The 12,291-nt window shown below is 33.9% G+C and overlaps 2 protein-coding genes across 6 annotated transcripts; both read left to right on the forward strand.

Annotated features, from left to right (window-relative positions):
- The first annotated feature begins 1,000 nt into the window (after window positions 1-1,000).
- On the forward strand, window positions 1,001-6,936 carry LOC108322318 (hydroxyproline O-galactosyltransferase GALT3). Of its 5 annotated transcripts, none has more exons than XM_017554391.2 (8): window positions 1,001-1,156; window positions 1,837-2,941; window positions 3,356-3,588; window positions 3,672-3,950; window positions 4,590-4,718; window positions 5,357-5,533; window positions 5,631-5,738; window positions 6,401-6,936. In XM_017554391.2, the coding sequence occupies exons 2-8, from the start codon at window positions 2,155-2,157 to the stop codon at window positions 6,605-6,607; spliced, it is 1,920 nt and encodes a 639-aa protein (XP_017409880.1). In that variant the 5' UTR covers window positions 1,001-1,156; window positions 1,837-2,154; the 3' UTR covers window positions 6,608-6,936. The 5 variants fall into 5 exon arrangements, with proteins under 5 accessions (XP_017409880.1, XP_017409895.1, XP_017409863.1 ...); XM_017554406.2 differs by having other exon boundaries at window positions 1,005-1,156; window positions 2,092-2,941; window positions 6,417-6,936; XM_017554374.2 differs by having other exon boundaries at window positions 1,006-1,156; window positions 2,092-2,941.
- A 2,266-nt stretch (window positions 6,937-9,202) lies between these two features.
- Window positions 9,203-12,017, forward strand: LOC108343415 (probable protein phosphatase 2C 13). Its single transcript, XM_017581689.2, has 2 exons — window positions 9,203-9,957; window positions 10,703-12,017. The coding sequence occupies exons 1-2, from the start codon at window positions 9,796-9,798 to the stop codon at window positions 11,699-11,701; spliced, it is 1,161 nt and encodes a 386-aa protein (XP_017437178.1). The 5' UTR covers window positions 9,203-9,795; the 3' UTR covers window positions 11,702-12,017.
- The last annotated feature ends 274 nt before the right edge of the window (window positions 12,018-12,291 follow it).

Genomic DNA, 12,291 nt, shown 5'->3' on the forward strand with positions numbered 1-12,291 from the left:
TATACAGGTTATAAAAATATTTTTATTAAAAAACAATATTTTAATTAAATACGATTAATAAAGTTAATTTTATTTAAATTCATATTTGATTAAACTTTATTTTAATTTTGTTTTACAATTTTAAAAGTATTTGTGTAATATTTTATTACATAGATTTTAATATTATTTTTTATTTGAATTTATGTTTCAAATAATTATATATAAATTTATATAAAGTTCTAAATTTATATTTTAAATAATTATACAACATTATATATCAATAATATTTATAATATTTATACAATTACTAGAGTTGATTTAAAAAAATTATAAATTCAGCTGTTAAAATTAAAAACAATTTTTAAATAAAATTTAATATAAATTATAAATTTAAATAAACTTAATATTATTAAAAATATTTAAAAAATTATCAATTTTAATAAAAGTATAATTATAAAAGTTATATTTGATCTCAATTTAAAAATGGACAAAATTGTTTAATTTTAAAAAATTAAAACTAAAATAATCAAAATAACAAATGCAAAATCAAAATTCAAACAATAACTTTACATAGGTGACACGATTTTCATTTGAAATATGAAAAAAAATATTATTATTCAATTTTTTTTTTAAATGATAAAATCATTCGTGACAAATATTTAATATTAAAAAAATAACTTAATTATTATATATTTTAAAAATTAGACCAATCTAAATATAAAGACTTATTTAAAAATTTTAAACAAATACAAGAAATGAAGTATTTTAACTTTATTTTTTAAACAAATATTTGACTTATTTTCACAATATTTTTGTAATCCGATCCATATGATTTTTTGCACTTTAGTTTTCTTTTTTTTACTTCATAGTCGAAAATATGATCAAATCTGGAAGATGCAACGTCAAAGATGAAATGAAAGAACTCCTTTTCTTTTTAATTTAGCATTATTTTTATTGAGATTTTAATGAGGTGTCACTTCGTTATTGGACGTGTCCAACACATCACATTTAGGTTAGTGTCAATCGACATCGTGGCATCCGAAACGCCAGACGACGTCGTTCCGTGGCTGTAGAGTAGCAGTGAAGAAATGGAAACGGTGGTGCTGCAATGGAGGAATTTGAGTGTCACCCATATTCCCACCGTCTCTCTCTCTAACTTCAAACCACCATTTCAATGGTCAGTCCCTCTTTTCTCTCTGTTTCGTTTTCTGGATCTTGTGCTTTTCTACACTTTTGTGGAGGAAAATAAAATATAAAGGTGGAGGCTTTACAACAAAATTACTTGTGCCCCATAAGATTTGAATTAAACGCTGAGCATAAAATTATGATATTCTGGACTGTTGTTTCAGTTCCACTGCTCAGAACTTGAATACATGTTGCAGTCACCATTACATGTATTAAACATTTTTTAGCACAGTCAAGTAAGTAGCTCTGCAGTTTAAGAATGTAGGGATCTTGTCGGTTGATGAGTGTTAAATTTAGCTATCAGTTTATCAATGTTAACACTTGCAGGAACTAAAGTAATTGATTATGTAATCTTAAGGACTAGTGACCGACCGGTGAAAGCAATTTCCGGGCTTAATTGATTGTCAATTCTGAGAGTTAGGCACTTGGTTTTCTTATTATAACATAAAGGACTAAATTGAATAGAGCTTATGATTTCAGGGACTAGTTCTATGTAACACTCATTAAAGATTATTTTTTAGATAAAATAGTGAAAGTTGATTGTTAAAGCATGTCAGTTAATATTCAATAACCTCAACTTTATCCACTTCCTTCATTTTCTCTCTGTTATGGTAAGTTGAACACCAAAATTGCAAATCAAGTGCTCGTAATGCATTTTCAGTATTTCAATAGGTTACTCTGATGGCCGTCAGCTCATATATACCATTCCGTATTATGGTATGGGATTTCCCTATGTGGATGTGAAAAACCTTGATGTGCTCCTTCATCGTCAGTTGCAAAAAAGCATAAAAGGAGGGCTGATTAGAGTTCATTCCTATAATTGGATTTCAGATTAGATAATGTCAATTGTATTCTGTCAATTTGCTTTTATTCTTTTTTTTTTTTTTTATCGAATAGGTGGTGCAACTCTAGTCCTTTTTTTTGTAGAGAAAGTTGTATAATTTATCTGCATGCAGAAAAAAGCTATACTTAGTTCAAGGTTTACCGAAAATGAGGAAGTGGTATGGAGGCATGTTGATAATAGCTTTGGGTATGATGCTATTTTTCCTCTACAACCTGAAAGGAATGCAGCCACAGAAGCAGTCAGCAAAACAATCAGCATACAATTTCTTTAATAACCATGCACCAGATGATTCTATCAAACAAAGCAATAATCTTCCAGTAAACTCTTCCAAGATGGAATCAAAAAGGGTACCAAAACCAACAAAAAGGCCATATTTGGTACATGTTGCAGGGCTCGATGATCTGTATGGTATGAAAAATTTATCCAAAGGAGAGATGGATTCTGTGCTTGTTTGGGATTCCTTACGTACCGTGCTGTCAAGGTCAGATGCTTTGGATGAAACAGCTCAAGGAATTAAAGAGGCTTCTGTAGCATGGAAAGAGTTGCTGTCCACCATTGAAGAGGACAAAGCTTCCAAGCTTAATAAGATGGATGGCCCAGAAAATAAAAACTGCCCATTCTCTGTGACTTCACCTGGTAAGGCTGAACTAGATAATGGAATCACTCTTGATCTCCCTTGTGGTCTGGTGGTAGATTCTTCTATTACACTGATTGGAATCCCCAATGGACAAAACAGAAGCTTCCAGATTGATCTTGTTGGGCAAGAGCTAGAAGGGGAGCCAAAACCTCCAGTTATCTTGCATTATAATGTGAGTCTTCCGGGAGAAAACATGACAGACGAACCATATATTGTTCAAAATACATGGACTAGTGATTTAGGGTGGGGAAAAGAAGAAAGGTGTCCTGCACATGGCTCTGCCAACATCCAAGAAGGTATATTAAGTAATTTTTCATTTCTAATCTTAAATTTTTTATTGTTAAAAGTGATGAGCAATTATAGATCTTTAGTTGTTAAATTAGTCTATTCTGCACACTACAATGGATAAAAAAACTTTTTAACTGGAAATATTTTCCTTTTCTTATAGAGGATGTAAAATTGTAAATTTATATCGTAACTAGGATGATGTCTTGTTTGAATATCATTTTCCCTCTTCAATAGGCTATAGCTGCAGTGGCAACACCTCATCTCATGCTTAAGCAGCTAAGTTTGTAAGATTAATCATGTAATAATTAATAACAAAAAGCTCTTCTGTTATGTGTTATTATGGACCCTTTATTATTCTTGAGTGCAGTTGTTTAAGAGGGAGGCTTGCCATAACTTCTAAATTATCTAACTGGATGTTGTAGTTGATGGACTTGTTCCCTGCAATGTGCAAGCAGTCAGAAGTAACAGCAAAGGGAATGGAAATTTTGGCCAAGCTGCTAGTATACCTTCTAATATTTCCTCAGAAAGTGCACATAGAAATGCTATTTTCCCCTTTGCTGAGGGTAATCCTTTCACTTCCACATTGTGGGTTGGTTCAGAGGGATTTCATATGACTGTGAATGGAAGGCATGAAACATCTTTTGCATATAGGGAGGTATGGTATGGGAAGAGAAATACTGTTAAAACCAAAAGCTTTTAATAAACTAGTCATTTTAACCTTGTACAGGTTTTATGCAGAAACTTGAACCATGGTTAGTCAGCAGTATTAAAGTATCAGGCAGTTTAAGTCTCTTGTCAATCCTGGCTAAAGGTTTGCCTGTTACTGAAGATAATTATATAGTTGCTGATGTTGAGAATCTGAAGGCTCCTTCTATCCCCAGAAAAAGGCTTATTTTGTTAATTGGAGTGTTCTCTACTGGAAACAACTTTGAGCGTCGCATGGCCCTAAGGAGGTCTTGGATGCAATATGAGGCTGTACGTTCTGGAGAAGTTGCTGTCCGATTTTTCATTGGGCTTGTAAGCAATGCATTTTAAACTTGTTGAAAGGAAACTATGCATTAGTATAAATCTTCTTCTAGTTTATGCACTAATTCTGCCTCAGAATTTTTTTAAAGCTATCCTTTCCTGGTTATTTATGCACTTATCTTTGTTTGAAAGAAATATGGATGAAATTGGCTGGTTTATAAAGAAATTGATGAAGTGTAATTTCTGAATTTACTGACCATTTTTATAGGTGTGATCAGTCAATGGTTTGTAAGTCAAGCGCTTGGTTTTTGTTTTATGATTCCTTATATCGATTTGTAAAATAGTTTAGTACAACTGAGCATGGGAGTGCTAGTCTCATATTCGTTAAGGAATATACTCAAGAAGTTGCATTATGTAGAAGTAGAATGACAGTATGAAGTGGTTGGGATATTACCTGAATTGCTGAAGTTGTATTCATTATTAAAATGAATAATTTAATTTATTTTAGTTTTTAGCGCAAGAGAATGGTGGTTGAAAGTTGAAACCAAAGCTGTTGATCTCTAGCACTCTAACCCACGAAATTCTGTATCTTGAGTCCACCAAGCATTCTAAATTATGGCAATTTTTTTGGGAAATGTTGTTCTCTTTTCAAATAATTGTTGGATAACATTTTATTTGATTTTATTGCAGCACAAGAACAATAGGGTTAATTTTGAGTTATGGACTGAAGCTCAAGCATACGGAGATATTCAATTAATGCCTTTTGTAGATTACTATAGTTTGATTTCTTTGAAGACAATTGCAATTTGCATTATGGGGGTAAGTTTATTAAGATATTATGCACAAAATATATTGGGATTGCTATTGTTTATCTCGATTCAAATTATTGAGTCAACTGCTTACACATTGACTTTAAGACAATTTCAATTAATGCCTTTTTGTAAATTATCAAGATAGAGTGGTGTGGAGGTATATATACACATTGTTTTTGTGAGGTATGAAGTTTTACACTTAACTGCACTTTTGATTCTTCAAATGCTTATTTACACAATTTGGTCTCTTTCAATTTTTTTGTTGAATACTAAACAGAGTTTGCTGACATAGCATTGTGATACAAAATTAAAAGAAAAAGAACTCTAATTACTACTCCTTAGAGATCATGTAAGACACTTTGTATTATGGAGATCCAATAATGATATTCTGAGTTATTCTTTCTAACAACCTTTATTTCTGTGACAGTGTCATTTTTCATCTAAGCAAGGGTTTTTGTAACTTTGTGTTTATGAATCAAGATGTTGCTTGTAACTATTTTCAAGACCTTAAAATGATTTCAATAATTGAGCAATTGTTAATATCTATCAAATATATCATTTAAAAGTTGTGTAGGTATTTGGTTCTCTCTTTAGGCCTTTACTTTCTACAAGGTATTTAACGTGCTCTTGTTTTTAAAATTGCAGACAAAAATCATCCCTTCTAAATACATCATGAAAACAGATGATGATGCCTTTGTAAGAATTGATGAAGTGCTTTCCAGCCTCAAAGAAAAGCCATCCAAAGGCCTTTTATACGGTCTCATATCTTCTAAATCATCTCCTCAGAGGGATGAAGGCAGCAAGTGGTACATCAGTGAGGAGGTATTCATGCCTGAATGACTCAATTAATTAAATTAGCATTTTCCCCTCCCCCACCAACACCCAAATTTATTCATATTATTAATTATTGTAATTTTAGGAATGGCCACATGATACATACCCACTATGGGCACATGGTCCTGGCTATGTTATCTCTCGAGACATAGCAAAATTCGTTGTCAATGGTCATCAAGAAAGAAAACTCCAGGTAAAAATTTCTTCTTTTCCATTACAAGATGGGGCGATTGAAGATGTGTTTCTTTTAGAGTCTTTTGGATATTTCAAGGATATGTTTCTTAATGTTTTTTTATTTAATAATTATTTTCTATTTGATATATTTCAAAGTAGTTAATTTTAAAAACAAATGAAGTTGATTGTAAAAAAGAAAAGTTTATTGTAAGTCATCTCAGACTGCTGGACCATTTTCTTTTTCTCTTAACCATGATAAGAGAATGAGGAAAACAAAATGTTAAACCAATATAAAATAAACAAAGCGAAATGAAGATGTTAGGAGAAGAAAGGAAAACTATAAAAGAAAGAAATTATGAAACAGTTTAAAAAATGTGAAACAGTAGAATGAGAAACTAAAAGAAAATACACAGAGGATATACCAATTAAAAGATATCATAATAAAAAAATGAAGAAAGTCTTAATCTTCACTTCCATTCTATTAAATAGGCATAAGTAAACCAGTATTATCTTAAACTACATAAGGTGTATTATTAAAAAAGTTTAATTCTTATCATTGCATTTCTCCTATGTTCGCCCTGCCTTATATTTCTTTATTGAACAACAATTTTTATTATTTATTTTCAATCTCTTCTAATGGAAGATCACATTTATTTGATTGCCTTTTTTGATATTTCTTAGCTCTTTAAATTAGAAGATGTTGCCATGGGCATATGGATTGAACAGTTCGCAAATGGTGGTAAAGAAGTGCGTTATATGAATGATGAGAGGTTTTACAATGCCGGATGTGAATCAAATTATGTACTTGCCCATTATCAAAGCCCAAGGATGGTGCTATGCCTTTGGGAGAAATTGCAGAAAGAACGCCAGCCAGTATGCTGTGAGTAGATATCTCTGTTTTTTTAGTTGTAATAGTTGATTTTGAAGTTTGAGCTTTTTTAAATGTTTAGGTTATATGTAACTTACCACTAATCATCTTATGTGTATGTTGTATCCTATTGTTCATTGATTTATTCATTCATTACAACCATTTCAGCAGAAACAATTGTTTTGCTTGAAAATACATGTATTATACTTCCTGTCAACTCGTGGTGGCATTTTGGTTCTGAACAATGAACATTGAAATTCTTGATCACTGAAAACATAGGATGAAAACATCGTGTTGTACTAACTTGTTGGCTCAACGATGTTTTTGGTCCTTCAAAATATTTCTTTTCCATTTAATCTCCCATTTTTAAAGAGTTATAATTTACTCTTGTATTTTTGTTAATTTCCCATGCAGTCCCTTTGTTAATTTTGTTCCCGAAGTGCAATTTTGGGGCCCCTCTGTAAATATCTCTACTTTTCCATTTGGTCCTTCTTAGTGCTGTCAAAATGGGTTGTAACCTGCGAGCCAATCCGGCTCACCGTGAGTTTGAGCCGGTTGGGTTTGAAAAAAATGTAATTTTTTTATGTGAGCTAGTTTTCAACCCGACTCACTTAGAACCCGGCTCACCGGGTTAAACCCGTGATGAGTCGGGTTAAACTTGTGGTGAGTGGGTTAAATCCGTGGTGAGTCAGGTTCTAAGTGAGTCAGGTTGAAAACTAACCCGCATAAAAAAAGTTACATTTTTTTCAAACCTAACCCGGCTCAAACCCGCGGTGAGCCAGATTGGGTTGAACCCGTAGTGAGCCGGGTTGGCTCACCAACTCACCTAATTTAATTTAATTATTTATTATTTTATGTTTCAATATTATTAGTTAGTATTTTTTTATTATATTGTAGATGGTGATAAAGAAGAAGATGTTTATAGATTTATCTATTCAAGAATCTAATATTATAAATGGACAAGTGATACAAAAATTATCAATATTAAAAACTTATTTGTTCGTTTTTTGTACATGTTTTTAAATTACGTTTGGATTATATGATATTTTTTTCTTAAATTGTCTTTGTTGTTTAACATCATTTTAGTGTGACTTTTATTTAGATTTCAATTAAAAAAGATTGTAATTTTTTTACTTTAAAAAAAATATAATTAAATGAGTTAGTGAGTCAACTCGTTTAACCCACCAACCCGTGATAGGTCGGGCCGAGTTCGAATTTTTTCAGCTCGCTAATAAGTGAGTCGTGTTGAGTTGATTCATTAAGTGAACAACTCATGATGAGTCAGGTCGGATTAAGCTGGGTTACTCGTTTTGATAGCTATAATCCTTCTAAATGACACTTTGTTATTTGGTACTTTTATATTTTTCGAGCTGCATAAGTACTTAATGGTAGAACAGATTGAAACCTAAAAATAGGACTAAATAACTTTTTATATAACTGGAGGACAAAATAAGAAAACTTAAATAGTTTAGGGAACCAAAAACAAATCTACTCTAACTTTTATTACCTAAAATACGTGTAAACTTGAACAATAGCAAAATGCTGATGTGAACTTGCTAAATTCCCGTGAGATAGTCTTTTTGTTGTTCTATCCCCGTTGCATCTATGCTTCAACCACTGGTGAGTTCTGTTTTTTCCATTCTTTTATTTATTTGGTTAGTGTACATAATTGTACTTTATTCTAACCTATAACACTACTGTAGCATGTATAACCACTACACAATATTATGCATCAAAGGCTTAAAGCCTTAATTAGTGTAAGTTTACTAGAACATACATTGCCCAAAAAATAAGGCTTATCTCTATATCATGCTTAGAAAGCACCTAAGATTAAAGAAAGTGTAAATGATTATAAAGATGAAAAGTTGAGAGGCATGATGTGAGACTGGTTTTGGCTTTAACAGTTGGTGTTTAGTAAGTGGGTGGAGAGAGCAAAATCAAACTCAACTCATCGTACGCAACCAGATTATGACTAAGCGTGCCACTAACGGAAAGATATTGTATGGAAAACTATATAAAATTAGAGTCTGATTGAAATGGAAGCCATTGGTGTTTCCCATAGCTTCTTTTCCAATAGTAATAACAGTCAAATGAAGACTTCAACCATGCATGGAATTTGAACATTGGGAAAACGGGGAGCAATTACTTCTCCTTCTCAGTCAACCCCTTAATTAATAACCTTACTACTTCTATATAGAAACAGAAAACCTTTGAATCCACCTTCACAAATGAGAAAATTATAATAATTGCACATAATTCATAGGCATATGTTACTTGTATGTGTTAGTATTTTTTCTTGTTATTGAATGAACCTTCATGCAGATTAAACTTAATCACTGAATATAACTTATAGGCGCAAAATTTCAATGAATTTGAGAAAGAAAAGCAGTATAAATTTAAGAAATGTTAGGTTCATATTGAATTATGGAATAAAGTAAGTCATACTTCTCAATTTCAGTGGCTCTTTCCATTTAAAGGACGTCACTAAATTTTATCTTATACTCATAATGATAATAACTTTACAAAATTTATGTTGATAAGTTCATCCGTGTTGAGAATAAATGATTGGAATATTTTGTATGTATCCATAGCCACAGCCACAACTTTTTTTTTGACGTGGTTGTAAGTTATTCACAATTTATTAAGTCAAAGCAACAATCCTCACTATTATAATTACTTATACGCAACCTCAACCTTCAACCATACAATTCATGGATTGCCACGTGCTTGGCCGCAAAGTTAAACTTTTAAATTTGGATTAATTAACTAATCTGTGGGTAACTAAACTAACGCAAGAAACGTTAATCATAAGCAAATCCAGGGATATTTACGTCATTTTGTATATTCACGAACTTGATGTACATCAGAAGAGGCGTGACGACTCCACGCTCTTGTCCTCGCGTCACAAATATACCCTTTCGTGGAAGTGTCTAGAAAGAGAGAAAATGCAAACACGATACGACACCGTGTTGCAGGGGCATTTTTGAGTTTTCACACCACGCGCACCGACCTGCTTACTAGTGCGTCGGATTAAGCACCCTTTTAAGTATCTTGTGCGCAGAATTCGCAGCAGACTCATTCATAGAGGTGAAAGAAAGAGAAGCCCTAATTTTGTCACTGTTCTTCAGAGAAAACTCCAAATTCGAAAGCTTCAAATTCAACGAAGGAAATTCTAGTTGTTGATTTCGTTGCGGAACGGCGATTGAAGATGATCGTGAGTCCGAAGATGGTAGCGGAAGCGGAAATTATCTGTCAGCAGTCCATTCCGATGTTGGACGTGAAGTATCATATTTGCGTTGCGCAAGAACACAACGTTGAGGTCGTGGTTTCGCCCAAATCGCCTTCACCTTCTGTTCCGATCTTTGGCCAAGTATGATTTTGTCCCAATCCCTGTATATTTTTGCCTTTCGGGTTTGATTTTAATTGCGGTTATCATTGGTTAATTTGCTTGAAGGAATTGGTTTTTGAGTCGTCTTTTTAGGTTAGTTTACTGTTAAATCTGAACCGGGTTTCTGAATTTGGTTTTGTTTCTTTTTATTGGTAAATGTGGGAAGATCCAATACTCCTCTGGGTATGTTTGGTTTAGAAGAAATAAGTAGAAAAGGATGAAAATGGAGAAGGATTTTAAGGTGAGAAAAGATAAATAGGTAAGAAATAAATTGAAGGTTTAGTTGTTTGATAGAGGAGAAATAAGTGAGAAGCGAAAGTATTTTGAAAGTTGAGCAATTTGATTGATTTGATGGAAAATAAGGGTAGTGATAAATTGATGAAAAGAAATAGTTGAGGAATAATAGAGTGGTCTCATCAGTTTTTTCTACACCTCTCCTCCCTAAACCGAACAACCAAAATTAATTACCTATCTCTCCTCTCTACCAAATTAGGAACTAGTGTTTGTGAAGTTTACGAATCTGAATTTTGGAAGTAGAATTTGTAATTGGATGTTTATTATCCCATTAACGTAGGCTCCTCACTCAGTTGAAATTTATTGATTTCTTTTTAGTAATTTCGAGCTATTATGCCTGGTGAGTTTAATGGTCAGGTTCATGTTTTTTCTGTAAAACTTTGAGTCGATCTCTAGTTTTGTTGTGCTGACTTTTTTGTTACATGTTGATCAGGCAGTGAATCACTCTGATTTCATTAAGCATTCCATTTCGGAGACCCCTGCGTCTAGTTTTGTTCCAAATGCGCGTTCTGGTAGCTATGCTGAGATTGGGCCGCGGGTTTCTATGGATGATGAACACATCTGTATTGACGATCTAGGTGCTCATCTTGGATTTGTGTTCAAGTACCCGATACGGAGTGCTTTTTATGCAGTTTTTGATGGTCATGGAGGACCTGATGCTGCTGCTTTTGTTAAGAGAAATGCTATGAAATTGTTTTTTGAAGATGCGGACATGCTGCAGACATATGATACTGATTCGTTCTTTCTAGAGAAGTTAGAGGATTCCCATAGGAGAGCTTTTCTACGGGCAGATATTGCCTTGGCTGATGAACAAACTGTTAGTAGTTCGTGTGGAACGACTGCATTGACTGCCCTTGTACTTGGAAGGCACTTGCTTGTTGCTAATGCTGGTGACTGCCGAGCAGTTCTTTGCCGGAGGGGTGTGGCTGTTGAGATGTCTAACGATCACAGGCCAAGTTTTCTGCCAGAACGGCTGAGGGTGGAGGGGGTAGGTGGATTTATTGATGATGGATACCTCAATGGTTATCTTTCAGTAACCCGTGCCCTTGGAGATTGGGACTTGAAATTTCCACTCGGTGCTGCATCTCCTCTTATTGCTGAGCCAGATGTACGACTGGCTACATTGACCGAGGAGGATGAGTTTTTGATCATTGGGTGTGATGGGATTTGGGATGTAATGTCTAGCCAAGTTGCAGTTAGTCTTGTTCGACGAGGATTAAGAAGGCATAATGACCCACAGCAGTGTGCTATGGAACTAGTCAAGGAAGCATTGCGCCTGCATACATCGGATAATCTCACTGTGATTGTTGTATGTTTATCACCCATTGAAAGCATTGTTGAATCATGTCCTCCCCAGAGGCGAAGATTCAAAGCCTGCAACCTGTCCGAAGAGGCCCGTAATAGGTTGAAGAGCCTTATTGAGCAAAATTGACTGTACATTCAATTATTGTGATTCACAAATGTTCCTTTATAAAAAAGAATTATTCTGTTTTTTAGGCTGTTTCAGAGAGTTAAAAAGCAGCCAGAAGTTTTGTAGGGATAGAAGGGATATTTAGTGAGGATTAGAGGGGGGTTCAGACCTATTTAATTGGGTGGCATGGAGACAATTGTAGCTAATTTTGGCGGATTAGATTCGGTGGCCTCCATGGTCGTTTCCATTTTAACACTGTTTCTGCTTCTGTAAATAGAAATGGTTTCAGGCTCTCACTAGTTCTCTGAAGGTGCATGCAGCCAAAATTTGATACTCATTTCGAATTTAACTTGATATTTTCTTTGATGAGGTGTCGTCATAGCTGAGTGCATAGCTAATTTATTGTTTGAGCCTCTCCATGTTTTATGGGTGGATGATATGCATGGCCCATCTTATCACCGTAGGACCTATGACATGGGGGCAATATCACATGTGATGATTGTTTCTCTGTTATAATAGAAATACTATTTTTTGTCATTTAGAAGGAGAGGGGAATGGAGCCTGTGAATTGCCCTAGTCCAACCAAATACTGAGGCTTTGGTAAGGTGTGT

The sequence above is a fragment of the Vigna angularis genome, chromosome 1, assembly GCF_016808095.1.
Source record: "Vigna angularis cultivar LongXiaoDou No.4 chromosome 1, ASM1680809v1, whole genome shotgun sequence".
Classification (NCBI taxonomy): Eukaryota; Viridiplantae; Streptophyta; class Magnoliopsida; order Fabales; family Fabaceae; genus Vigna; species Vigna angularis.